This window comes from Ceratotherium simum, chromosome 1 (assembly GCF_057802395.1).
Source record: "Ceratotherium simum simum isolate JZ-2026a chromosome 1, ASM5780239v1, whole genome shotgun sequence".
Lineage (NCBI taxonomy): Eukaryota > Metazoa > Chordata > Mammalia > Perissodactyla > Rhinocerotidae > Ceratotherium > Ceratotherium simum.
This window is the reverse complement of record NC_141900.1, coordinates 64,447,407-64,474,806: the sequence shown is the minus strand read 5'-3', so window position 1 is coordinate 64,474,806 and position 27,400 is coordinate 64,447,407. Positions and strand designations below refer to the sequence as shown.

At 38.2% G+C, this 27,400-nt stretch overlaps 1 protein-coding gene across 4 annotated transcripts in view; it reads right to left on the bottom strand.

Annotated features, from left to right (window-relative positions):
- BBS9 (Bardet-Biedl syndrome 9) overlaps positions 1-27,400 on the bottom strand; it is a 444,049-nt gene that overhangs the window by 411,750 nt on the left and 4,899 nt on the right. For all 4 annotated transcript variants that reach the window (XM_087429458.1, XM_087429462.1, XM_004418838.3 and 1 more), the window contains exons 2-4: positions 15,559-15,681; positions 5,498-5,648; positions 2,333-2,397 (exon numbers count right to left, since the gene is read on the bottom strand). In XM_087429458.1, the coding sequence (XP_087285584.1) occupies positions 2,333-2,397; positions 5,498-5,648; positions 15,559-15,670 (328 nt within the window). In that variant the 5' untranslated portion in view covers positions 15,671-15,681. The remainder of the gene's footprint in view (positions 1-2,332; positions 2,398-5,497; positions 5,649-15,558; positions 15,682-27,400) is intronic.

Below are 27,400 nucleotides of genomic sequence, written 5' to 3'. Positions count from 1 at the left end.
ATGCCCGTCAGAATGGCTATAATTAACAAGACAGGAAGCAACATGTGCTGGAGAGGATGTGGAGAGAAGGGAACTCTCATACACTGCTGGTGGGAGTGCAAACTGGTGCAGCCACTATGGGAAACAGTATGGAGATTCCTCAAAAAATCAAGGATAGAACTACCATATGATCCAGCTATTCCACTGTTGGGTATTTATCCAAAGAACTTGAAAACACCAATTTGTAAAGGTACATGCACCCCTGTGTTCATTGCAGCGTTATTCACAATAGCTAAGACTTGGAAGCAACCTAAGTGCCCATCGAGGGACGAATGGATAAAGAAGCTGTGGTATATATACACAATGGAATACTACTCAGCCATAAGAAAGGATGAAATCCAGGCATTTGTGAGAACATGGATGGACATTGAGGGTATAATGCAAAGTGAAATAAGTCAGAGGGAGAAGGTCAAATACCATATGATTTCCTTCATTAAGTAGTCGATAATAACAACAATAAACAAACACATAGAGACAGAGATTGGATTGGTGGTTACCAGAGGGGAAGGGGGGAGGGAGGAGGGTGAAAGGGATAATTCGGTACATGTGTGTGGTGATGGGTTGTAATTAGTATTTTGGTGGTGAACATGATGTAATGTATGCAGAAATAGAAGTATAATGATGTACACCTGAAATTTTTACAATGTTATAAACCAATGTTACTGCAATAAACAAAAAATTAAAAAAAAAATATCACTCACAGTTAACAGGCTTATGACGGAAAACAGAAGAACAACATGCAATAAAGTAGCCTCTATCACACCTTCTTCATTTACTCTGGAACACTAATTATTTGCCCTATCACTAGAAGAGGCAACATCTTTTACCATGAAACCAATGAGAGTGTTGAACAATGACAATGAGAGGTACCATATTGAACTTCTAATGTAAACACAGTGGAATAGAAAACGATAGTGGTGAGCCAGCCCTAATGGTCTAGCAGTTAAAGTTTGGCACTCCACTTCAGTGGCCCGGGTTCAGTTCCTGGGTGTGGAACCACACCACTGGTCTGTCGGTAGCCATGCTGTGGCGGCAGCTCACATAGAAGAACTGGAAAGACTCACAACTAAAATATACAACTAGGTACTGGGGCTTTGGGGAGAAAAAAAAATAGAAAAAGATTGGCAACAGATGTTAGCTCAGAGCGAATCTTTCTCAGCAAAAATAAAAATAAAAAAATAAAATCTAAAAAAAGAAACAAAGAAAATGATAGCAGTAACAGAGAAGGAAAAGAAGAAAGGAAGAAAATAACACAGGGTAGAGAGTAATAATGAGCTCCTACCAATTGCCTCAGCACTACCCAGAAATCAGTTCACTCATTCATTCAATAAGTATGCCTACTATATACCATATGCCAGGTTACCAAGCCTGCCTTTGAAATCTAACAGATCTTCACCACAAAAAGAGACTGTCTAAGAACATACAACTCAGTGACAGTAGATATGAATCATTACTCAAATGGAAAGCAAAATACAAAGAAAGCCCAAATCAAGAGAATGAATGTGAGAAATCTAAATCCTAAAAGCTAATATTTACAGCAAACTCCAAAGGAGAGTATCTTTTGTATAAGGAATACGCCCATAGATACTTAGCTTTATTGTATCCATAAAAAATTTCCCCAATATTGATATCCGTAAAAATAATTCTCTCAACTTCAACTAAAATTTATGTAATAACTGAAACAAAATTTTTTTAAGTTACCTTTTATATTCAATAAAGACCAAAATGCTGAAACCAAACCACAATTAACTACTATATTTGTACCCACAGAACTGTGTCTGAGAATGAAACCTGATTAAGCCTCAAATAAGTGCCTTGAGGTCTGGTTGAGTGAAGACAACCAAAAGTCAAGAAACTAGAACTTTAAAAAGAAAACACTTGAGGTTCACCAAAGAAAATGTACTTTAAACCACTATGACTCAGCATCTAATGAATTTTGTTGTTGCTACTGAACATTTCTTAAGACCCAAGTCTTAAGAGTCTAAGTACCCAGAGTTGGCCTCTATTAGTCACAGGCAATTCAGGACACAATCCCCAGAAGGAAAGAGATTATAAGGAACCCTCTACTAGAAATTTAAGTATACATGGAAATAGCAGACCAGGAAAATGTAATTGCCTAAGTACCTGAAAGAATAAATGAACAATGGGAAAATGCTAACCAAGATAAGAAAACCTTCAACCAAATGTTTTGTGTTCTCTACCAAGTCAACATTAGAGAATATCTATTCTTATATAATATTAAGAAGCCTAGTTTTTAATACAAATTCTACATTAGAAAAAAAATGTTTCTTACCTGAGACAGAATAGACACAAAGTTTCCTAGAATGTAACACAGCCAAATGAAGCATTTCAGTACCTCTGAAAAAGGGAGAAAGTTTTAAAAGTTTAAATATTAGTTTCTGATGTAACCAAAAAATTGTAAAATAATTTTTAAAAGAGAGTGTGACCACAGCCTACCATGAGTAAACTAAACAATTCACTAGATAACATTCTAAGCTGAAAAATTAGTGTAACAACAAACAGCCAGTTTGACAGTCCCAGAGGCTCAAGGACTCTGCCTCAAGGAGTTGTCTTCAAATTGAAGCCCAGGGCATCTCCCAGAAAGAGTCATATCGCAGGCCGCTTCATGAGTGCTCTCACACAATAAAGAGAGCCAAGTTCTGGTCCTGGCTTTCTGGCTAATTAACTTGTGACCTTGAGCAAGTCACTTCATCTCTCTGTTTCCCCTTTTGGAAAATAAGAGATTTCAATTAAATAAAACAAAATTATGTGAAAGCACCTTGTAAAGTATAAAGCACCATAGAATACTAATCATTATTAGTAAATGGCATATATCACTTCCAGCTCTGAGATTTTTTTTTTTATAATTTTATTTATTTATTTTTCCCCCAAAGCCCCAGTAGATAGTTGTATGTCATAGCTGCACATCCTTCTAGTTGCTGTATGTGGGACAAGGCCTCAGCATGGCCGGACAAGCGGTGCGTTGGTGCGCGCCGGGGTCCGAACCTGGGCCGCCAGTAGTGAAGCGCGCGCACTTAACCACTAAGCCACAGGGCCGGCCCTCAGCTCTGAGATTTTATTAAAGGTATTGAAAATATTTCAGTTTGGACTAAATTTCAAATAGAAATAAACTGCCACTGTTACCACTACACTTCCCAGCCCCTATCAAGTGGTTTCCAGAGACATGGCATAGTCTAGAAATCCTAAATTCAAAGTCGTCAAGCGTCAAGCCCGTGGATAGAAATGAGTAAAGTGTGTAAATGGCTATGGTCAACTGGAGACTGGGGCCAGACTAAAAGAGGCGACTACTACTCAGTTCTGGGCTTGTGGCCAGCTCTCCACATTTTTTCAAGAAAAGCCAGAAAGCAGAGATTTTCTGTGAAATCTCCTGGTTCTTAAATGTTGGCAACTCTTTTAAATTTAAAACACATCTGCAAGCAGGCCTCCAGTGTATGACCTCTGATACAGACTCTGTTCTAAACCTGAAGGATTATAATTGAAATCTAAAGACCTGGATTGGGGTCCTGACTCTGCACCTTGATATCTGTGCGACCATTTAATCTTTTGGAGCGTTAGTCTCTCATTCACAAAATAAGAATTGTAGTAGATAATACCTGCCAAACATTGTTACAATGAATATATAAATACTCACTATACCACCAGAAAAATGCACATATACACAACTACCACATAATCTATATTGCCTTCCAAAATTTTTTATATATGCCCCGAACACTCAATTTTTCCATCACGCACTGGAAAGGAGCATGCCGTCATAGAAAGATAGTAAAGTACAAAGTCAGAGAGACCTGGGTCTGAATCTTGCCTGGGTGACCTAAAGCTCTGAACTCTAGCTAGTTTCCTTATCTCTTAAATGCAGATCACTTCTTATAGATAAGATTAATGAGATGATACTAGTCAATTAATACTAGTACAGTATCCACTCATTAGTGTTAACCTCCTCCCTTCCAACAAGTGATCACATAGATGAGAGCCACATTTAGGACTCCCGTACAGAATAATTGTGGTAGCATTTCACTTTATAAAAAAATGAAAAGGCAAAAATGCTTTTAGAGGCAAGAATCCTTTTGTCTCCTTACTTTATAAATCCATCATGTCTAATATGTGCTAGGTGCACAATGGGCAACCTAATCTTCATCTGCTTTAGATGGAATAGATATTTACCAACCACCTCAGTCACAAAATCTCCCTCCTCCAGCCTATCATAGTGCTACAAGTCTCATCTCATGCCCTGGCCTCTAACATCCACGAAGCAGCTTCCCATCAGAATGAAATATATCGCTACAAGAGAGTTAATGCTCAGGAGTGGTTGTTCAGGTTTTTCTAACAGGAGTCAGGGCCTTGAATAAATGGAAGCTGGGGCCAATAAATTCTGATGAGCAAATGGAGTGAGCCAAAATCCAGAGCTCAGGGCACGCCTAGACCTAAGAAGGCCAAAGGGGCTCAAAAAGAAGAGGTAGGGGAAAACAAGACCACCCCTGCCTATATAACTTTTCACAATAGATACTTTTATAAATGATTAAGAAATACAGGCTTGGGGCCGCCCAGTGGCGCAGCGGTTAAGTATACGCGCTCCGCTGCGGTGGCCTGGGGTTCACAGGTTCGGATCCTGGGCGCGCACCGACGCACCGCTTGTTAAGCCATGCTATGCCGGCGTCCCATATAAAGTAGAGGAAGATGGCACGGATGTTAGTGCAGGGCCAGTCTTACTCTAGAAAAAAGGGGAAGATTGGCATCAGATGTTAGCTCAGGGCTGGTCCTCCTCACAAAAAAAAAAAAAAGAAATACAGGCTTAACTTTAAGAAAATTCATGTACAAAAATAAGACAGAATCAGCAATATCATCAGTAAATAAAAAGCAGACATATTACACAAAATGCAAACTGATAAACGGTTTTCTAAAATAAATTAAGTTTAAAAGTAAAGTACTTTGAAACAAAGTTCTTGTAAGGGGAAGACTTACTGTATGGGCTGAGCTGGCTTCTTTTAAGAAACTAAGGACCTCTCTACCCCAAATAAGTAATTAGTTTTAAAGCTTCAAAGTTATGCACCTAATAGCATAACTGCTACTTTGTCTAATTATTTAAACAGACATTTATATAACCTGGACAATTAGTGCTTTAAATAAGTGAATATTTTCTATTTCTTTATTTGGTTTTCAAAGGCTTATCTCTTTTCCTTTAAGCTTCTGATATGTCAGACATCTTAGGTCTATTACCATTTATTTTTAAAAAGTCCTAAATTATTCTATCTTAAATGTACAGGTTTCCATGTAAAAAATGTTCAGTACATGAAGAACACCTAGGTGACAATATCCAGAAAATATATTTAATTCATGAATAGTCTATTTTGCTTTGAAGAATCCACAAAAGTGACACAGTAAGGGATTGACATACTCCAAGTAAAATAAAATACGAGAATTAGTGGGCTGTACTTACGAAACAAATTTTCCTACTTCCACTTGCAGTATTGGATCTCGCAGATGCACTTCTAGAAGCAAATCTTCAGCCTGAGCTCCATCTCCTGTTTTTACAGGATGGGGGTTAAAGATTCTTAGGTATCCCATAAAGCTACCCACAATTATTTTATCTGTAGAGAGATTTTTTTAAAAAGATATAGGAAGAAACAAACATTAGCAACAAAATTTCTTTGGAAATAAACTTTCTAATTATCTAAAACAGAAATCTAAAAATTAAAAGAATCCAGTCTTGCTTCATATACAGAGGCCAATCTGCCAATAGAAGATGTAATTTAAGTGAACTTATTTTAGTAACATATAGCTTTTCAAAAATAGCTTTATACCACCAATATTCAAATATACTTACATACTACAATTTTTCCTAAGCCTTGATTTGGTATCAGTAGTCACAATTTAACTCAGTCAAAGCAAGTCCTCCTTTTATCAGAGGACTAGTATAAGGTTGTAAACTCACTTCATCACAGAGTACCAACTCTACAGCTGGCTGTGGACATTAAAAACCTGTATTACAAAGGATTCTGAGGCCTCACTAGATAGAGTGCTCTGAGTAACAATGTCTAGTCTTGGGTACAAGAAGGGGAAATGGCAGGATAGGTGTGGTGGGTTGAAATGTGTCCCCCAAAAAGATATGATGAATTCCTAACCCCCAATACCTGTTACTTTATTTGGAAATAGGGTCTTTGCAGATGTAACCAAGTAAAGATGAGGTCACACTCAATTAGGTGTGTGATAGGACTCGATCAGTATCCTTATAAGAAGAGAAAACAGAGACTGGGGAGGAGAATGCCATGTGAAGACACAGAGAATGCAAGGAGAAGACAATCATGTGACAACGAAGGCAAAGATTGGGGTGATACATCTACAAGCCAAAGAATGCCTGGGACTACCAGAAGCTGGAAGAGGCAAAGAAGGATCCTAGACCCTTCAGAAGGAGCACGACCCTGCCAACACCTTAATTTTGGACTTCTAGCCTCCAGAACTGTGAGAGAATAAATTTGTTGTTTTAAGGCACCCAATTTGTGGTGTGTTGTTAACGGCAGCCCTAGGAAACTAATAATTTGGGTGTCAGTTTTGAAATCCCTGGGTTACTACAGTACATTGACTTTTTTCCATCTACTTAAAAGTAGGAGTTCTACATACTTATTAAGATAAGCTTATCATGTGCCAGGCAATGGGCTAAATAGCTTATATGTCCTCATATAAGTCATTAAATCCTCATAACAACTCTATAAGAGAGGTCTATTCTGGGAATTTCAATCCTGAATAGAGACACATATGTTATCGGGAATCTGGTGCTAGGTTATCTGATGGCAGCCCCCTGGAGGTCTCTGGAGCCATGCTGGTTCCTGGCCCCCACTAAGGCTTGGCCAATTCAACTCTTCCTGTATCTGGGAAAGCTATGTTACTCTCATTCTAATCTCACTCTTTTTTTATTTTTTATTTTTTTTTGCTGAGGAAGATTCACCCTGAGCTAATATCTCTTGCCAATCTTCCTCCTTTTTTTTTTTTAATGTGAGCCACCGCCACAGCATGGCCACCGACAGAAAAGTGGTGTGGTTCCGCGCCCAGGAACTGCACCTAGTCCACCAAAGCGGAGCGTGCTTTAACCACTAGGCCATCCGGGCTGGCCCTTCAATCTCTCTTTCATTTACATTTATCATAGTTGTTTCCTGTAACTTGTGGCAAAAAAAAAAAAGTTAATTGATATAGAAATTGGCACCAGAGAATAAACTGCAGGCACCAATTCCTGCAAGGATATTTGGAAATTGGTTCTTGAGCTGAGCTGAAGCACAAAGAAGTAAGACTCCTGCTCATATTCTGGGTGGGGTTAAGTAGCATGGTACACAGTGACAGAACGGTTAATCAAGTTAACATCTCCAGGCATCTGGGACCCTGTGCCCGTTGCAGATGAGACTCTCGTGACTGGACAGCTGCTGCCACATGCCAACTGAACATGAGGAATGCCAAACCATATGTAAGATGGCTTTTTCTAAGGGCACTGGATAATAGGATAGGTTTAAACCTCAAAATTCTCATCTCAGGGTAAAGAATAAAACTCTGGGTCTTTGGGACTCTGCAGAGAGAATTACCTCTTATAGCAACAAGGCTTAACCACTAAGAATCTAATTCAGGGATTGATTCTATAGGTTTTAAATTATAATAACAAGTGAGTTCGCAGTCTCTCCATGTTTCTTGCATAAAAGACATTGATCAGAAAGAGTGGGATTATACTGTCATAATGGGGTTACTGGCAAAGTCTAGAAGGCTTGGAGAAGACTGAAACCCTCAAACTTTTCTAAAACACTCGCCATTGAGCTTCCTGTGTATCCTGTCATGCCCTAATCCTCATTTCCACTCACTAAATAACCAAGATTAAACTTCAACTTAGCCCTATCCTCAGGGATAAGAGGAAGCCAGGATGGCCAAGTCCACATGGTGACAATTTAACCCCTAGAATCAAAATGTGTATGTATTATTATTAAAACAGATAACAGGACTATTATAGTAACCAGATCTCATGTAACAGTCTAACTTTCACAGATTTCAAGCTATGATTAATATGGGATCCACAGGAATGAAATGAACAGGCAACTCATTAAGGCCTTTTTTTCCCCAGTGGCTCATTTATTTATTTTGTTTGTTTGTTTCTTTGTTTATTGTGGTAACATTGGTTTATAATGTTGAGTAAATTTCAGGTGTACATCATTATACTTCTATTTCTGCATGGATTACATCATGTTCTCATGTTCACCACCCAAACACTAATTACAATCCATCACTACACACATGCCTAATTATCCTTTTCGCCCTCCTCCCTCCCCCCTTCCCCTCTAGTAACCACCAATCCAATCTCTGTCTCTATGTGTTTGCTTGTTGTTGTTATTATCTACTACTTAATGAGTGAGATCATATGGTATTTGACCTTCTCCCTCTTACTTATTTCACTTTTCATAATACCCTCAATGTCCATCTATGTTGTCACAAATGGCTGGATTTCATCATTTCTTATGGCTGAGTAGTATTCCATTGTATATATATGCCACATCTTCTTTATCCATTCATCCCTTGATGGGCACTTAGGTTGTTTCCAAGTCTTGGCTATTGTGAATAACGCTGCAATGAAAACTGGGGTGCACGTATCTTTACACATTGGTGTTTTCACGTTCTTGGGATAGATACCCAGCAGTGGAATAGCTGGATCGTATGGTAGTTCTATCTTTAAGTTTTTGAGGAATCTCCATACTGTTTTCCATAGTGGCTGCACCAGTTTGCACTCCCACCAGCAGTGTATGAGAGTTCCCTTCTCTCCACATCCTCTCCAACACATGTTGTTTCCTGCCTTGTTAATTATAGCCATTCTGACGGGCATGAGGTGATATCTCATTGTAGTTTTGATTTGCATTTCCATGATAGTTAATGATGTTGAACATCTTTTCATGTGCCTGTTGGCCATCTGTATATCTTCTTTGGAGAAATGTCTGTTCAGGACTTTCGCCCATTTTTTAATTGGGTTGTTAGTTTTTTTGTTGTTGAGATGCATGAGTTCTTTATATATTTTGGACATTAATCCCTTATCAGATGTATGGTTTGCAAATATCTTCTCCCAATTGTTAGGTTGTCTTTTCGTTTTGTTGATGGTTTCCTTTGCTGTGCAGAAGCTTTTTAGTTTGATGTAGTCCCATTTGTTTATTTTTCTATTGTTTCTCTTGCCCAGTCAGACATGGTGCTTGAAAATATGTTGCTAAGACCGATGTCGAAGAGCGTACTGCCTATGTTTTCTTCTAGAAGTTTCACAGTTTCAGGTCTTACATTCAAGTCTTTAATCCATTTGGAGTTAATTTTTGTGTATGGTATAAGGTAATGGTCTACTTTCATTTTTTTGTATGTGGCTATCCAGTTTTCCCAACACCATTTGTTGAAGAGACTTTCCTTTGTCCATTGCACGCTCTTGGCTCCTTTGTCAAATATCAGCTGTCCATAGATGTGTGGGTTTATTTCTGGGCTTTCGACTCTATTCCATTGATCTGTGTGTCTGTTTTTGTGCCAGTACCATGCTGTTTTGGTTACTATAGCTTTGTAGTATATTTTGAAATCAGGGAGTGTGATACCTCCAGCTTTGTTCTTTTTTCTCAGGATTCCTTTGGCTATTCGGGGTCTTTTGTTGTTTCATATAAATTTTAGGATTCTTTGTTCTATTTCTGTGAAAAATGTTGTTGGAACTTTGATAGGGATTGCATTGAATCTATAGATGGCTTTAGGAAGTATGGACATCTTAACTATGTTAATTCTTCCAATCCAAGAGCATGGAATATCTTTCCATTTCTTTGTGTCTTCTTCAATTTCTTTCAGAAATGTTTTATAGTTTTCAGTGTACAGATCTTTCACCTCTTTGGTTAAGTTTATTCCTAGGTATTTTATTCTTTTTGTTGCAATTGTAAATGGGATTGTATTCTTAGTTTCTCTTTCTGCTACTTCGTTGTTAGTGTATAGAAATACAACTGATTTTTGTATGTTGATTTTGTATCCTGCAACTTGACCATATTCATTTATTACTTCTAAAAGTTTTTTGGTGGATTCTTTAGGGTTTTCTATATATTAAATCATGTGATCTGCAAATAGTGACAGTTTCACTTCTTCCTTTCCAATTTGGATCCCTTTTATTTCTTTCTCTTGCCTGATTGCTCTGGCTAGGACTTCCAATGCTATATTAAACAGGAGTGGTGAGAGTGGGCATCCTTGTCTGGTTCCTGTTCTTAGAGGGATAGCTTTCAGTTTTTCACCATTGAGGATAATATTTGCTGTGGGTTTGTCATATATGGCCTTTATTACGTTGAGGTACTTTCCTTCTGTAACCATTTTATTCAGAGTTTTTATCATAAATGGATGCTGTATCTTGTCCAATGCCTTCTCTGCATCTATTGAGATGATCATGTGATTTTTATTCTTCATTTTATTAATGTGGTGTATCACGTTGATTGATTTGTGAATGTTAAACCATCCCTGCATACCTGGAATAAATCCCACTTGATCATGGTGTATAATCTTTTTAACGTATTGTTGTATGCGATTTGCTAGTATTTTGTTGAGGATTTTTGCATCGATGTTCATCAGTGATATTGGCCTGTAATTTTCTTTTTTTGTGTTGTCCTTGCCTGGTTTCGGTATCAGGGTAATGTTGGCTTCGTAGAATGAGTTAGGGAGCTTCCCCCACTTCTCAATTTTCTGGAAGAGTTTGAGAAGGATAGGTATTAAGTCTTCTTTGAATGTTTGGTAGAATTCACCAGGGAAGCCGTCCTGGACTTTTATTCTTGGGGAGGTTTTTGATTACTGTTTCAATCTCCTTACTGGTGATTGGTCTATTCAAATTCTCTATTTCTTCTTGATCCAGTTTTGGAAGGTTGTATGATTCTAAGAACTTATCCATTTCTTCCAGATTGTCGAATTGGTTGGCATATAGCTTTTCACAGTATTCTCTTATAATCTTTTGTATTTCTGAGGTGTCCGTTGTAATTTCTCCTCGTTCATTTCTGATTTTACTTATTTGAGCCTTCTCTCTTTTTTTCTTGGTGAGTCTAGCTAAAAGTTTGTCAATTTTGTTTATCTTTTCAAAGAACCAGCTCTTGGTTTTGTTAATTTTTTCTATTGTTTTTTAAGACTCTATTTCATGTATTTCTGCTCTGATTTTTATTATTTCCCTTCTTCTACTGATTTTGGGTTTTGTCTGTTCATTTATTTTTTTATTACTGCGTAGTATTCAATTGTAAGAATGTATCATAATGTGTTTATCACATTAAGGAATTTTTTGAAGTCTATAACCAAAAATATTCCGGGTCTATGAAAAAGAGGACTAACTCAAGCTACCATATTAGACAGTCATGGCGTCTCACCCACTCCCACACTTAAGTCAATTTACAGACTCAGGGCCACTTGAATAAAGACAAGCCTGTGTACAGACATTGATGTAACACCAACATGCCTAATATGAATTTTCCTCAGATCCTCCCCTACAGGACTGGTAGTCATTTATCCAGGTGTACTGAAGAAAGGGAAATACCTAAACCTTGTGAGACTACTGAATATTGGCTCTGAGTTACCACTAATTCTGGAAGCCCTGAAAGATATTGTTGTTGCCAATTATGGAGACCCAGTGATAAATGAATTTTTTAACTTAATTCACCCAGTGGGAAAGCAAATCCTACCTATGATTTCTCACCCAGTTTCTGAGAATTTAAAGGAAATGTATTTCTGTAGAAAATGGTAGAATATCCATTTAGTTCTCTAATATGTACAGTGAAGGATATATCATTGGGAGGGCCAAATGGAAGTCAATGGAACTCTGTCTCCCCACTAGGGAGAAAATCAAAATCAATACCACTCGTAGGTCTGATTTGAGGTGGTTTCCAAAATTCAATGCCAAAAAATTTAAACATGCATATGTGATGATTCCTAGCACATCCCTGTTTAATAACCAAATTTGCCAATATTAAAATCTAATGAGTCTTATAGAGTTAGGGTTGATCAATATAACCTAAAGAGTAACTCCAAATTCTTCTGTTATTCCACATCTTGTCTTTTCTTGGAGCCCAACACAACCCATCTGCTTGAGTACAGTTCTAGATCTTAGTAATACACTTTTCTCCTTTCTAAAACAGAGACCAACAGAAACAGTTTGCTTTCACCTGACAGGGACAGGAGTATATCTTTACATGTACTGCCACAACCCAATCTGCAGGAACCAGGACTACCTCATCATCTCTTAAGGGCACAGTGGGGCTGAAAGAAGTATGAGTGAAACCCAGGGATCTCCATGGGCACTTCCTTGTACTGTCCGGATGAGTAGTAAACGAAACTACTACAATCCTCTTCAAGCAAGTGTCAGTGTTCTAGATCCCTCAGGAATGAAGGTCTAGACCACTTCTCTGGTCCCTTCACCTCCGCTGAAGACCAAGAGCCCTAACCAGACAGAAGGTCGGCCAAAGCAAAAAAAAAAAAAAAAAAAAAAAAAACAATTAGTAGCATAGTTGCAAAAAAAGAAGAAAGTAGCCCCCAACATGACTTCTTTAAGTTACTATGCAATTTTTCCTACTCCTTCAACTTAAGTTTTAAAATTTTTCCTTCTCACCTTCTTTTCCTCAACTATAATATATAGGTTGTGAACACAGATTGTACGTACCACTTAGTCTAGAGGCAGCAGAATATTGGATCGTGACCATGACTGAATGACGAGAAAAGGATATTACCCAGAACGCCTGGACTTGAAGGGCCAGGGCTCCCTGAAAGTGCGTCTGAGGCAGTAGGCGCACATGCTTCTCTCTCACTGTAGATGGGTAAGAACACATGCATACGCAGTTGTACAAGGGATGGTTGCCCCATGTGAGGTGGTAAAGGCTGAGTAGCTAAAAGATAAACGTAGCTATTTCTCAGTCAGCCCTATGTGTTTTCTACTCTGATTCGTGTAATAAACTCTCCCTCTAGGCCACAGGTTGGCATGTAATCTAAGCTGGACCATTCAGATTCTCTCTTTCACCCCCACTCTCACTAACCCCCAAGAGAGTCTGAATCTTGAATTGAGAAGAGCAGGAAAGCAGGTACCACTTTAAATGCATGGTGTCTAATTTCAACTGGGATCTCAAGATTAGCGAGGAATCCTTCTTCTACGTATCAAGTTGGCTTCGCCTAAAACAAATTCAGGATGCCTAATACCATCCTTTCACTCTCTGATTACCTCAAAGAAAGCAGGAGTGAACTGGCATTATTGTCTCATCTTCCCAACCTGACCTGCAAACTTCTCTTCATCTGTATCCTTTCTTACCTTCTTGCCTTCTGTCACAGTGAGAAAAAGTTCTCATTCCTGTTTAAGGTTAACCATTCCATCTGTGCACCTCATCCCATCTCTGTCTTCTCTGAATCCCTGCTCTATCAATTATATCCTCTCTGCTACATATTAAATTCTTCCCACTTCTCTTTACCCTACATTGTCGCCAGTCATCTTCCTCCCTTCTTGCCTTCACAGCTAATTTCTTTAAAGGGCCAAAAACAGTCAGTCTTCCCCACCTCCCACTCCTTCACACACTGCAAATCTAGATTTTGTTATCATTGTGCCCACTCATCCACCCTCACCAAGGACACTAATGAACCACTTGCTGCTAAATGGCATGGAAACTTTTCAGTCTTCATGTCACTAAACCTTGTGTCCCAGGTACCAGCCCAACTGGTTCTCCTGCCTCTCTGCCTGCCCTTCTCAGAAGCTATTACGGACTACCCTTTCCAAACCTCCCCCATTAATGCTCGAATTCTCCAGCTTATGGTCCTAAGGTTCCTTCCCTCTTATTCCACCTTCTCTCTCTGTGCATTTTCACCCATTCTCAGGGCTTCAAATACAACCAGCATACTGCTCATTCCCAAATCTCTACCTCTATTCTGCCTACTAGTCATTTTGATCTCAAACAGAGCATATCAGGTCAAAGCGCTCTCATTAACCTTCCACTCCATAGGATCAACACTAATAATTCTTAAACTTTAGTGTACCACCATTCAACTTTGGAGTTTGTCAAAAATGCAGATACCTAAGCCCTCCTCCAATCCACCTACCCCTAGAGAATATGATCTTATAGGATCTTGTACATCTGGGATAGAAAATCTTCATATATCATAATCACCCCAGGATATTATGATGACTGGTCCAGGCTTTGAGAAATAATAATCAGTGCTTTTTTTCTATGTGGGACACACATGGGACAATTTTTATATAGCCTGCTTGGGAAAACAGAAGAAGTTGCTCACAGCTGGCCACAAATTGGGGGGAAGCAACTCTCAGCATATTGATAACCCACTGGTGGCACCACAGTGAGGAGCTCTAATAGAAATGATGAGTGAACAGTATGTTATTCAGACAATCAGTAAGTAGAGTTTCCAAACAAGTTGAGTTTTAGATAGTTTAGGCAGAAGTGGGTTTGAAATTATTCTCTCTAGCAGGCATTTTTGTGGTATGACTCTTCTATGTCGCCAAATAATAGGGGAATCATAAGTTTTAACAGACAGTTAGACAGGAAGCAGGGCTGATAATCTTCAAGGAACCTCTCAGGACACCATCTGAATAGAAGGCCTTCCCATCTCCCACCAGTGGGAGGGCAGGGCCCAGATTTTTCTTAGAAACAATTTAGTGGGTTCTCAGTACAGTTCAGTGCCTCCCACTCTTCTTTGCCAATATAATTTTCTCCTTTCACCTTGTCCCCCAGATTCTACTGTTTGTATTATAGGCAAGAGAAATAGAATAAATAAAAGTGTAAAGAGACAATATTTATATATACTGAACAACAGAATGATTATAATGTTTTATTTTTTTAAGAGGCCAGTGACTATCTGGATTCCAAAAAAAAAAAAAAACTCATGACTAAAAATCATAACCAAATACAAATTTCAAGTAGCAATGATACAGAACTAAAATGTTTTAAGGACCACTTAAAAAATATGGAGATGCAAAGAGGAGCAAATAATATAAGAATAAGACAGAATGTTGTTTCTAGTATCACAATATGAAAATGAAAGCAATGATTTAACAGTTGTTTGCTACCAACAAATACAGCTAGCATAATTTCTCCATTCTGGTATAAATGGCTTTCACAGATTCAATTTTAAAAGAATACAATTTTTCTTGCAAATAATTTCTGAAAAATAAAATTTTTCAAAATTCCAACTATTTTACTAGCTCTACCCTATGAAACCTAATTTTGCAACAAATAAAAACAAATTAAATGAGACCTTATAATATTTTTCTGAGTTCCAGCAAATAATACGACAGAATCAACACAAACCAGAAAAATACAAACAACAAAACAGAAATAAGAACTATATTTATCAGCCTGCTACCTTAATACTACTTATAAGGAAAACTATGCTCAAAATTAGGGCATAATTATGACAGTTCACTTAAGTTGTATAAAGTACACATTTAAAAAGTCATTTTTATTTCATCTCTGTAAAGCCTTGCTCCAAGATACATGGTCATAAGTTGCTCACCTTGTCCATTTCCAGTATTGTCAACATCAGCCAAACACAAACAGCCTTGATCAAATTCTTCTTTTTCTCCCAGAACAGTAGACCACCAATCACGGGCTTTAAATAAAGACATTTTCGTTCACTCTAAAAAGAAAGCATTTATTTATAATAAAAATCCACTTCACAAAAAAAATCCACTTCATACCATGAATAATGAATTAATCATCTCTTAAGGCATAGCAAATTAAATTTGGACAACTTTCAGAGAAATATTTCTGTATTTAACTTTAATTTTTTATACTTTATAGACATATGTGAAACCATAAATCCAAATGGGTGAAAACATTAATCAGATACTTTGCAGTGACATTAGAAAGTCAGGCTGAGAAATTATACATTTATGTTGGGCCAATTCTCTCTTCTGGGACATTTAGTAAACAAATGTACAAAGAAACAAAAAAACATATTCTTTGGAGAATCAAGATTCATATTCTACCAGCACTAGTTAGCACATAATTCCTTAGGAAAATACTTAATTTCCCTTCAGTTTGGTCCCTAGAAATACTGCAGCATCTCCTGTCACAATGAGTTGCTGAGAAGAGCAAATGAGATCAAATGCATCAAATGACTAACACCTGAAGTGGTACATTACAGGTACTCAGAAAGCTTTTAGTCTCTTTTCTCATTCTAAATGTAGAAAGGCAAAATGAAAGAGGGAAATTCACACCAAAAAAGAACCAGGCAAACTGGGTTGTAGGTCCATTTATACCACTAACTACCTGTGTGTCCTCAGGCAACCCACACCACTTCTCTGCGCGGTGATTCCTTATCTAGAATGAGGATATACCAACCATACCTACCATTGAGTTACTGATATGGCAGATGTGAAAGCCCACTGGACCTTTTGAATTACAACACAAACATCACATACCCTGGGATTCTACAAGAGTTCATTTATCTATCATAAATGAGGATTTCCTTCATGATACACCAATTTAAATGATAGTTAGGAAATGCAGTCAATTCTCCTATTCAAAGTTATGTTCTATAAGGTCACAGCAAACACTGCATTAGTGAACACTGAACCATTGCTCCTAGGGGACATATAGGATTAGGTTCCTGCAAGCCTCTAGTTACAACATTTTCATCAACCAATCAGTATATAGCCTTGTTTTTTGTGCATTTCAGTTGAAAGATACTTTATTTAATATATTGTTGATTCATTAACATTGAACTCAATGGCCAAGAATACTATATCTCATATTGGAACGAACCTTATCTAATACACATATTTTCTCTGTAAGCTACACCACAGCGTTCTTGCATTTAGGAACACTGGACAGCACTTCAGCATTATATTTGGAGACCATTTTAAACAGCAAAATCACCAAAAAAAAAAACCCAAACCACATAGAGGTGGAAAACATGGCACTAAACAGACCATGAAAAGGATACTCGTTTATAACATGAGAGCTAAAACAACAAGGCAGAGAGTCACTGTGTTTGACATCAGCTAGGAAGTGTTCATCTAGACACTCAAATTTTTTGCCACTCTGCACATGACCGTGAATGACCCCAAAAGCACCACGAGCATTGATTTTGGGATTATAAATAAATTTTAGCAAGTGGGCACACTCACAAATATAGCATCTGCAAATAATGAGGATCAACTGTACTTTTAAAAATGTAGATCAATCTGCTTCTTAAAGCAGGCCTTCCACATAAGCTAATCATTGAAACCAAGGCCATTTGTTTTCATAAAGTTGGCCAAGAAATTAATTGAGAATAATGTGGTGGTGAAAAATGCAGACTCTAGAGGCAGTCAGTGTGAGTCAGAATCCCTGCTCCACCACATACTAACCATGAAACCAGGGGTGACCAGAGGTTACTAAAAGTTACTAAACCTCTCTATACTTCAGCTTCTTTAGCTAAAAAAAAAGGTAAGAATGATGTTGTGAGGATTAATTAAGAACACAGTAGAGGCAACCAATTTTATAGGTTTATAAAATGGGAGAAAATATCTGCGAATCATATATCTGATAAAGGGTTAACATACAGAATACATAAAGAACTCACACAATTCAACAACAACAAAAAAATTTTTTTAAATGGGCAAATGACTTGAGTAGACATTCTCCAAAGAACATACACAAATGGCCAATAAGCATATGAAACGATGCTCAACATCACTAATTATTAGGGAAATTCAAATCTAAATCACAATGAAATACCACCTAACACCCATTAGGATGGCTACTACCAAAAACAATAGAAAATAACAAGTGTTGGCAAGGATGTGGAGTAATTGGAACCCCTTGGGCACTCTTGGTGGGAATGTAAAATGGTGCAGCCACTACGGAAACAGTATTGTGGTTCCTCAAAAAATTAAAAATAGAAATTACCATATGATCCAGCAATTCCACTTGTAGGCATATATTCAAAAGAACTGAAAGCAAGTTTCCGAACAGATATTTGTACACCCATGTTCATAGCAGCATTATTTACAACAGCTAAAAGGGAGAAGCAACACAAGCGTCCATTGTCGGATGAGTGGATAAACAAAATGTGGTATATACATACAATAGAATATTATCAGCCTTTGAAAGGAAGGAAACTCTGACACATGCTACAACATGGATGAACCTTGAGGACATTATGCTAAGTGAAATAAACTGGTCACAAAAAGACAAATACTACATGATTCCACTTATATGAGGTACTTAGAGTAATCAATTCATAGACAAAGAGTAGAATGGCGGCTGCCAGGGTTGGGGTGAGTGGGAAATGGGGAGTTTTTGTTTAATAGATATAGAGTTTCAGTTTTGCAAGATGAAGTGTTTGGAGACTGGTTGCACAAAAATGTGAATGTCCTTAACACTACAGAACTTTACACTTAAAAATGGTTATGATGGTAAATTTTACATTATGTATATTTTACCAGAATTAAAAATAAAAACTTTTAGTTTAAAAAAAAGGAATACAATAGTATTAGCACAATACTTGGCACATAATAAGCATTCAATAAACATTAGCCATTGCTGTGGTTTTTACTCTTTTTATGATTTTTTGTGTGTGTGTGAGGAAGATCAGCCCTGAGCTAACATCCATGCCAATCCTCCTCTTTTTTGCTAGGGAAGACTGGCCCTGAGCTAACATGCGTGCCCATCTTCCTCCACTTTATGTAGGACACTGCCACAGCATGGCCTGACAAGCGGTGTGTTGGTGCACGCACGGGATCTGAACCCGGGCCTCCAGCAGCAGAGCGCACGCACTTAACCGCTATGCCACAGGGCTGGCCTCTTATGATTTTTTTTAAAAACCTACATTGAAGAAAAGAACCAAAAGTCCTTCAATGTGTGAATGGTTAAACAAACTATGGTACATCCATACCATAGAAAAAAACTCAACAATTTTAAAAATGAATTAACAACAACTTGGATGGATCTCAAGGGCATTATGCTGAGTGAAAAAAACACCCATTCCCAAAAGTCACATATTAAATAATTCCATTTCCATAACGTTTTCAAAATGACAAAATTAAACTGATGGGGAACAGATCAATGGTTGCCAGGGTTAGGGAAGGGTGTGACTTTAAGGGGCCAGTACAAGGGAATATCTTTGGGATGATGAAAATGTTCTGTAATCTGACTTTGGTGGTGGTTTCACAGGATAAATTTTAATTTCTTAGAACTGTAATCCAAAAAGAAAAGTGGATATAACGTAAAACCCGGTGAAATCAAAATAAGATCTACGGTTTAGCAATAGTGTCGTCAATTTAATGGTTTTGATAATTGTACAGTTATCACTGGGAAACCACTATTTTTGCAACTTTTATGTGAGTATAAAATTATTTCAAAATGACAAGTTTAAAGAAACAAACAAGGGAAAAAAAAAAAAAAGAAAGAAAGAAAACTACATCCAAGGCTCTCTCTTTATTTTAAATAAGAAATTAGCCAGATAAAGGCAAGGTGTTGATGGAAGTGAAGGAAAAATACACAGCAGGTAAATAAACTTATAATGAGTTTTAACATATGTGGGAAGGTTTCTGAAAAACCTCTGCATCACTCATTATTACTAATGGCACTGTATAACCATACCAATTGCCAGATGATTAAACTTTAAATCTCACAGCAAGTATTCAAAAAATGTATTAAAAACTTTTACTATAGTTTTATTGGATTTTTTTATTTGAGAAGGAAGTAACAGGATGTAATAAATGCCATACGTTCTCATTATGTACTCCAGGTACATTGGAAAATTATAATACACCATACTCTTGGACTACCAGGATGAAGAGATTTCATTCTCTTCCAGCCCAGAGCAGACTATTATGCAAATACAATACCATTGGATGATTCACTAGGAGGACTCACAGCACTCAATATATAGTCACCATCGTAGCTACAATTTATCAGAGTGAAAGGATACAAAGCATAATCAGGAAAGGGAAAATGTGCTTGGTGGGGGAGTTTGGAGGAAACCAGGCAAAGCTTCCAAGGTAGAAGGACTGGGCTCTGGGGTCAGAGGTCAGGGAGAAGAAGAGTCTGCCAGAAAACTGAACAAGGCCATCCAATGAAATCAAAGGAAAACCAGGAATGAGCTACCTGGAAGGAAGTGAAAAAAAGTGTATTTAGAAAAAGAGAGTGACCAGCTATACAAAATGCTCCTGACACATCATAAAGAATGAAGACTTGGGGGCACAAGCTCCATCTGGAGACATACCCAAGCACAGAAATCAATAGGCTAACCAACAAGTAAGTGACCTTTTGCACACATTTTGCATCAGCCAGTTCAAAAGGGGTCATGAGGAGAGAAAATCGGATGGGAAGATCTGCTTAACAGCCAAAGGGGTCTCTTTCATCTCATGCAGACAGAAGAGAAAACTTCATGGGGCCTGCCTAGAGAACATATTAAACACTCAACCAATGGTGAAAGAAAAGAGTTTTTTCCATCAATGCTATTGAATGATATATTAAAAAATCAAAATGCTTATATAAGTGACCACCAGAGACATAGCTACAGTTTAAATATAAACACACATGACTGAACCAGGTGAAAATAGCTAATATGTGAAAATCGCCTTAAAAACCTTTATTGGGGCCCGGCCGCACGGCCAAATGGTTAAAGTTCCACCTGCTCCACTTCGGAGGCCCGGGTTCGCAGGTTCGGATCCCGGGTGCGGACTTACTCCATTCACCAGCTATGCTGTGGTGGTGTCCCATGTATAAAGTAGAGGAAGACTGGCACAGATGTTAGCTCTGGGCTAATCTTCCGCTGAAAAAAAAAGAGGAAGATTGGCAACAGATGTTAGCTCAGGGTGAATCTTCCTCAGAAAAGGAAAAAAAACCTTTGTTAGTGAACAAATTTTTTCAGCTTGCTAGAATAAAGGGGGAAAAAAACCTCCAATATGAAAAGCTAACTCTAGAACATTTTCTGTAAATGGAAATGTTCTACCTCAAGCACTAACTTCTCACGGACTTCCATCATAAAAACTGAAAAAGAACACAGGCAACTTTTAGTTTCTTCTTCTTTCTCCCACTCTATCAATTTCTCCCTAGTCACCCACCACTTCATTAGCTCCTGAAAGCCCTCCTTTCCTAGATTGTTTAGCTCCTTGCTACCCAAAGTGTAGTCCCCGGACATGCAGCATCAACATCACCCAAGAGCTTGTTAAAAATGCAGAATCTCGGGGCATGCCAGTGGCGCAAGTGGTTAAGTGCACGTGCTCTGCTGCGGTGGCCCAAGGTTCACCGGTTCGGATCCCGGGCGCGCACCAATGCACCTCTTGGCAAGCCATGCTGTGGCGGTGTCCCATATAAAGTGGAGGAAGATGGGCACAGATGTTAGCCCAGGGCCAGTCTTCCTCAGCAAAAAAAAAAAAAAAAAACTAGGAGGACTGGCAGATGTTAGCACAGGGCTGATCTTCCTCACAAAAAAAGAAAGAAATGCAGAATCTTGGCCCGGCCCCAAACAACATTCCCAGGTGATTCAGATGCACCTGAAAGTTTGAAAAGCACTGGTTGGACTGATACCTGATAGCCTAAGTGGATGTTTTCTTAAAGCATGGCTCTACCCTCCCCCTTCCTTTTTCTTGGGACCTCTACCACCAGTTACCTTTTCAAAGCTTGAAAAAGAGACTTATTTTTCAAATCAAAGAGCTTTAATAGCTAGAAGGTACTCATCAATCAGCTGGTCCTCTCATTCTGTAGGAGAGGCCCAGAAAGGTTCTATGACTTCCCTAAATCACACAGCTAATGGCAAAAACTTGCTTCTGCATACCCTGGTCTCTAGATCCTTGTCTTGTTAAACTGCCACTGCCTGCATTTAATATCCAAAAAATTGAAAAAGCATGAGTCAGTAAAGGGATTTTTTTTGTTTTGCTTTGTTTTAATTTTTAAAGGGAAGAGGGGGCTAATTTTAAACTTAGGTACAAAAAAATGGCTCTTCCTTAGACTACCACAGCTACCTTAATTATTTCAGATCAAATGAATTTCATACCAGGAAAAAACATAAGGTAATGCATAGCAGAATTGCATAAACTCCACTACATCAAAATCCTGCATATTGGTTCCCCCATGTCCCAGGTGGTATCGTGTACAATTGTGGACAATAATTTATTGAACAATAAGGACTTACATCTTTTAAAAACTTAATAAACAATAAGAAAACCAACAATTTGGGCTGATGGTCAGTAGCCAGTATGTGTTTCCCAAGTGCCTCTCTCTCCAATTTCAAAGTCAGAAGCAGAGGAAGTAGCATAGCCCACTCCCAAGAATTAAAAAACCATGAACGCTCATCTGTGCTATGTTGGTGTGGGAGATCAAAATTGGCCACCCTGAAATATGTCTCTTTACCTCAATTATTTTCTCTGATGGACATTTGACCTCCCCCAAACTGCCTAAAGAATTTAACATAGAAGACCTGTTTCAGGAAGGAGCCACTATCATATGATGGCTGTAATATAATGTAAAATAGATGTTACAATAGGAAAGGCACCAACAAGCCCATCTTATCAAAAATTCTGTCTCTCCCAGGCCACATTCTCTAGGTGGCCCTGCAAAGAGTTGCCAGACAAACATTACATTTATAAGGGAAATCTCCATTTGTAAAGGTATCTCCCTCTCTGTATTGGGAAGGGGGGGGATGGCCTTATCTATGGAAACTCATCAGAATGGAAGGAGAGGACTTAAATCTGCATACCCTTGATTACTGTAATTTCTGTCTCCCTTCTGTTTCCCTCCCCACCCCCAACATCCTCCTTTGTCTTTAGCTGAAGATGGTATTTAAGATGAGAATCTCTGTCATTGTGTTGAGAAACTCAGTTTCCCTGGTTTCTCCCATGTATACATGTTATTAAACTTGGTATTATTTTCTCCTGCTAACCTGTCTTTTAATTATTTGGCCAGCCATAAGAACCTTAAAGGAAAGAGCGGAGGGTGATTCTCCCTCTTCCCCAACACTGGCATACCATTAATTTATTTTTCTAAAAATTGGTGAATTTTAAAATGACAACTTAGGACAATAGATTTCAAAAGGGAATTCCTTTCCACTTTGGCATCAAAGATGGCTTTGATAGCAAGTCTAAACAATTTAAGGTTGCTGGATATCCCTTTGGCTCAAACAAATAAAGCATACCTACAAAAAATTTCTCTTTGCACATAGCAGTGTTGTTCCTGTAGGGGAGGAAGGCAATTCCTCTCCTCACTCTAGGTCCTTCTGGCTAGCCTAAGAATTAAATTGACATGAGACAGAATAACAGGAGAAAATCAAACAAAGCTTTATAAAATGTATACATGGGAGAAACACAGAAAAACTGAGCAACTCACCAGAATGGCTGAGGTAGCCACCTTAAATACCATCTTCAGCTAAAGACAATGGAGGACATTGGGGGAGGGGGAGTCAGTTATGGGAGATTACCAGAAAAAGCACAGTAAAAAAGAGTAAGGTTATTATTCAGATTTAAGTCCTTGCCTTCTGCACTGATAAGAGTTTCTAGAGATAAGGTCATCCCCCTCTTCCTGGTACAGAGAGGGAGATATATTTACAAATGGAGATTTCCCTCACAAATGTAAATGTTTCTTACAAAGGGGTTAACTTCTACTTGGTTTTCAGAGCTTTTCCCATGTCTGCTGTTTTTTAAAAAATAACCAGCCAAAAATAATCCTTATGCCAAAAAAGACACATCTTGAGGTGGCAAATTCTGCTCCCCTACATTCCTAAGAAGCTTGTATATAATCACTTTTTTACTTACTCTTAAATAGTCTTACAGACACTAGAGAACCTTGATATCTAATGGAACTCTGACCAAATCTTTTGATAACATAAGTATTTGTCCCATAACCATTACGCTATGCAATTTAAAGTTTCAGAGGATTCCACTTTTGGCAGGACATTTGAGAAACTCCACAAACTCACTCTCCAGTGAAACTGGTGAAAATTATTTTTAAAAACAACCATTTAAAGTCTCTGAAAATTTTCCTAAGAGCACACAGCAAATAAAGAAACATTAAAAATCTACTAAAACTCAATAAGAACAGTAAGAGTCTGTAGTATTTAAACCAGGATTCACTCCTTCTCTCCCCATTCCTGGCTCAGCAAGATGGAAACTCCACTCCAGACTAGTACAGCCAAGAATAGGGGCACCCTCTTCCCACAGCTCCCAGTCAGAGAACTATCTTCCCAGGAGGGGCAGCACATCAGCATTATTCATCCTGCTCCCAGCTATCTGTTGCTGACTAAAGAAGAAATAGAAAATCTAAATAGAACTATAATAAGTCAAGAGATTGAATTAATAATCAAAAATCTACCCACAAAGTAAAGACCAGGCCCAGAAGGTGAATTCTACCAAACATTTTAAAAAAAAAAATTAATACCAATTCTTCACAAACTGTTTTAAAAAAACAAAAAATGAGGGAATACTTCCCAACTCATTCTATGTGATATTTGGTATTACATTGATAACAAAACTAGACAAAAATAAGAAAAGAAAACCAGACCAATATCTCTTATGAATATGGATGCAAAAATCCTCAACAAAACACTAGCAAAACAAATCAAGCAAGATATAAAAAGAATTATACACCAGGACCAAGTGGGATTTACCCCAAGAATGCAAGGTTATTTTAACATCCAAAAATGAATTAAGGTAATACACCATATCAATAAAATCAAAATTAAAAACGACCTGATTGGGCTGGCCCCATGGTGTAGCAGTTAAGTGTGCGCACTCCACTGCTGGTGGCCTGGGTTCAGATCCCGGGCGCACACTGATGCACCACTTGTCAGGCCATGCTGTGACGGCGTCCCATATAAAGTGGAGGAAGATGGGCACAGATGTTAGCCCAAGGCCAGTCTTCCTCAGCAAAAAAAGCATTTGACAAAATCAAACCCTTTTTCATTATAAAAACACTCAACACACTAGGAGTAGAAGGGAACTTCCTCAAACTGATAAAGGACATCTACGGAAAACCCACAGCTATATCACACTTAATGGTAAACAACTGGATGCTTTCTCTCTAAGATCAAACACAAGAGTAGGATGTCTGCATTCACCACTTCTATTTGACATTGTGCTGGAGGTTGTAGCTCAGGCAATTAGGTAAGAAGAAGAAATTAAAGCCTTCCAGATTGGAAATGAAAAAGTAAAACTATCTTGGGGCTGGCCAGTGGAATAGCGGTTTAGTTAGCGCACTCTGCTTCATCGGCCCGGGGTTCGCAGGTTCGGATCCTGGGCACAGACCTACTCACCACTCATCAAGCCATGCTGTGGCAGTACCCCACATACAAAACAGAGGAAGATGGGCACAGATGTTAGCTCAGGCCTAATCTTCCTCAGCAAAAAGAGGAGGATTGGCAATGGATGTTAGCACAGAGCCAGTCTTCCTCACACACACAAAAAAGTAAAACTATCTTTACTCACAGATGACATGATCTTGTATACAGAAATCCTAAGGAGGGCCAGCCCAGTGGCGTAGCAGTTAAGTGCGCGTGCTCCGCTGCTGGTGGCCCGGGTTCAGATCTCGGGCACACACCGACTCACTGCTTGTCAGGCCATGCTGTGGCGGCATCCCATATAAAGTGGAGGAAGATAGGCACAGATGTTAGCCCAGGGCCAGTCTTCCTCAGCAAAAAAAAAAAGAGGAGGATTGGCATGGATGTTAGCTCAGGGCTGATCTTCCCCACAAAAAAAAAAAAAAAAAGAAATCCTAAGGAATTCAGTAAAAAATTATTAGAGCTAATAAACAAGTTCAGCAAGGTTGAAGGATACAAGATCAATATACAAAAACCAGTTGCATTTCTATACATTTGCAATGAACAATCCAAAAATGAAATTAAGAAAACATTTGTACTTACAATAGCATCCAAAAGAATAAAATACTTAGGAATAAATTTAACAAAATAAGTGTAAAACATATACCCTGAAAACTAAAAAACATAGTCAAAAGAAATCAAAGAAAATCTAAATAAATGGGAAAACATCTCATGTTCATGGATCGGAAGTCGCAACATTGTTAGGATGGCAATACTTCCCAAATTGATCTACAGATTGAATGCAATCCCTATCAAATTCCCATATGGCTTCTTTGTACAAATTGACAAGCTTAATCTGAAATTCACACAGAATTGCCAGGGACTCAGAATAGCCAAAACAATCTTAAAAAAGAAGAACAAAGTTGGAGGACTCACACTTCCCAATTTCAAAATTTACTACAAAGCAACAGTAATCAGGACAGTATGGCACTGGCATAAGGATAGACATATAGAGAAATGGAAAAGGATTGAGAGTCCAAAAATAAACACAAACTTCTATGGTCAACTGATTTTGACAATGATGCTAAGCCCATTCAATGGGGAATTGCAACAAATGATTCTAGGACAATTGGACAGCCACATGCAAAATGAAGTTGGACCCTTACCTCAAACCATATAAAAAAATTAACTCAAAATGGATCAAAGACCTAATTGTAAGCTAATGTATTTGTTGTTATTAGTGCCTTCGAGCCTAGTGACCCTGTGTACAGCAGAGTGGAACCCTGCTTGGTCTTTTTTGCACTATCCTCTTAACTTCCGGTGCTATATCAGACAATGCTCCACTGCTATTCATAGGGTTTTCATGGCCAATTTTTCAGAAGTGGGTGGCCAGGTCCTTCTTCCTAGTCTGCCTTAGTCTGGAAGCTCTACTGAAACCAGTCCACCATGGGTGACCCTGCTAGTATTTGAAATATTGGTGACATAGCTTTCAGCATCATAGTAACACGCAGCCGCAACCGACAGACAGATGGTGTGGTCCCCTGACCAGGAAATGAATTTGGGGCAATGAGAGCACTGAATCTTTACCACTAGACCACCAGTGCTGTTAAGCTAATGTATAGCTAAAACTATAAAACTTTTATAAGAAATTCTTAGAAGAATTCTTAGAAGAAAACTGAAGAGTAAATCTTCATGACATCAGATTTGGCAATAAATTATTAAATTTGACCCCAAAAGCATGAGTAACAAAAGAAAAAATAGATAAAGTGGACTTCATCAAAATTTAAAACTTTTATGCTTCAAAGGACACAAATAGGAAAGTGAAAAGATGACCCATATAATGGGAGAAAATATTAGCAAATCATTTCTCTGGTAAGGGATTTGTATCCATAATATACAAAGTACTCTTATGACTCAATAATAAAAAGATAATTAAAAAAGGAGCAAAGGATCTGAATATATATTTCTCCAAGTAAGATATACAAATGGCCAATAAGCACATGAAAAGATGCTCAGCATCATTAGTCATCAGGGAAATGCAAATCAAAACTACAATGAGATACCACTTTGCACCCACTATGATGGCTAGAATCAAAAGTCAGATAGAGGGCCA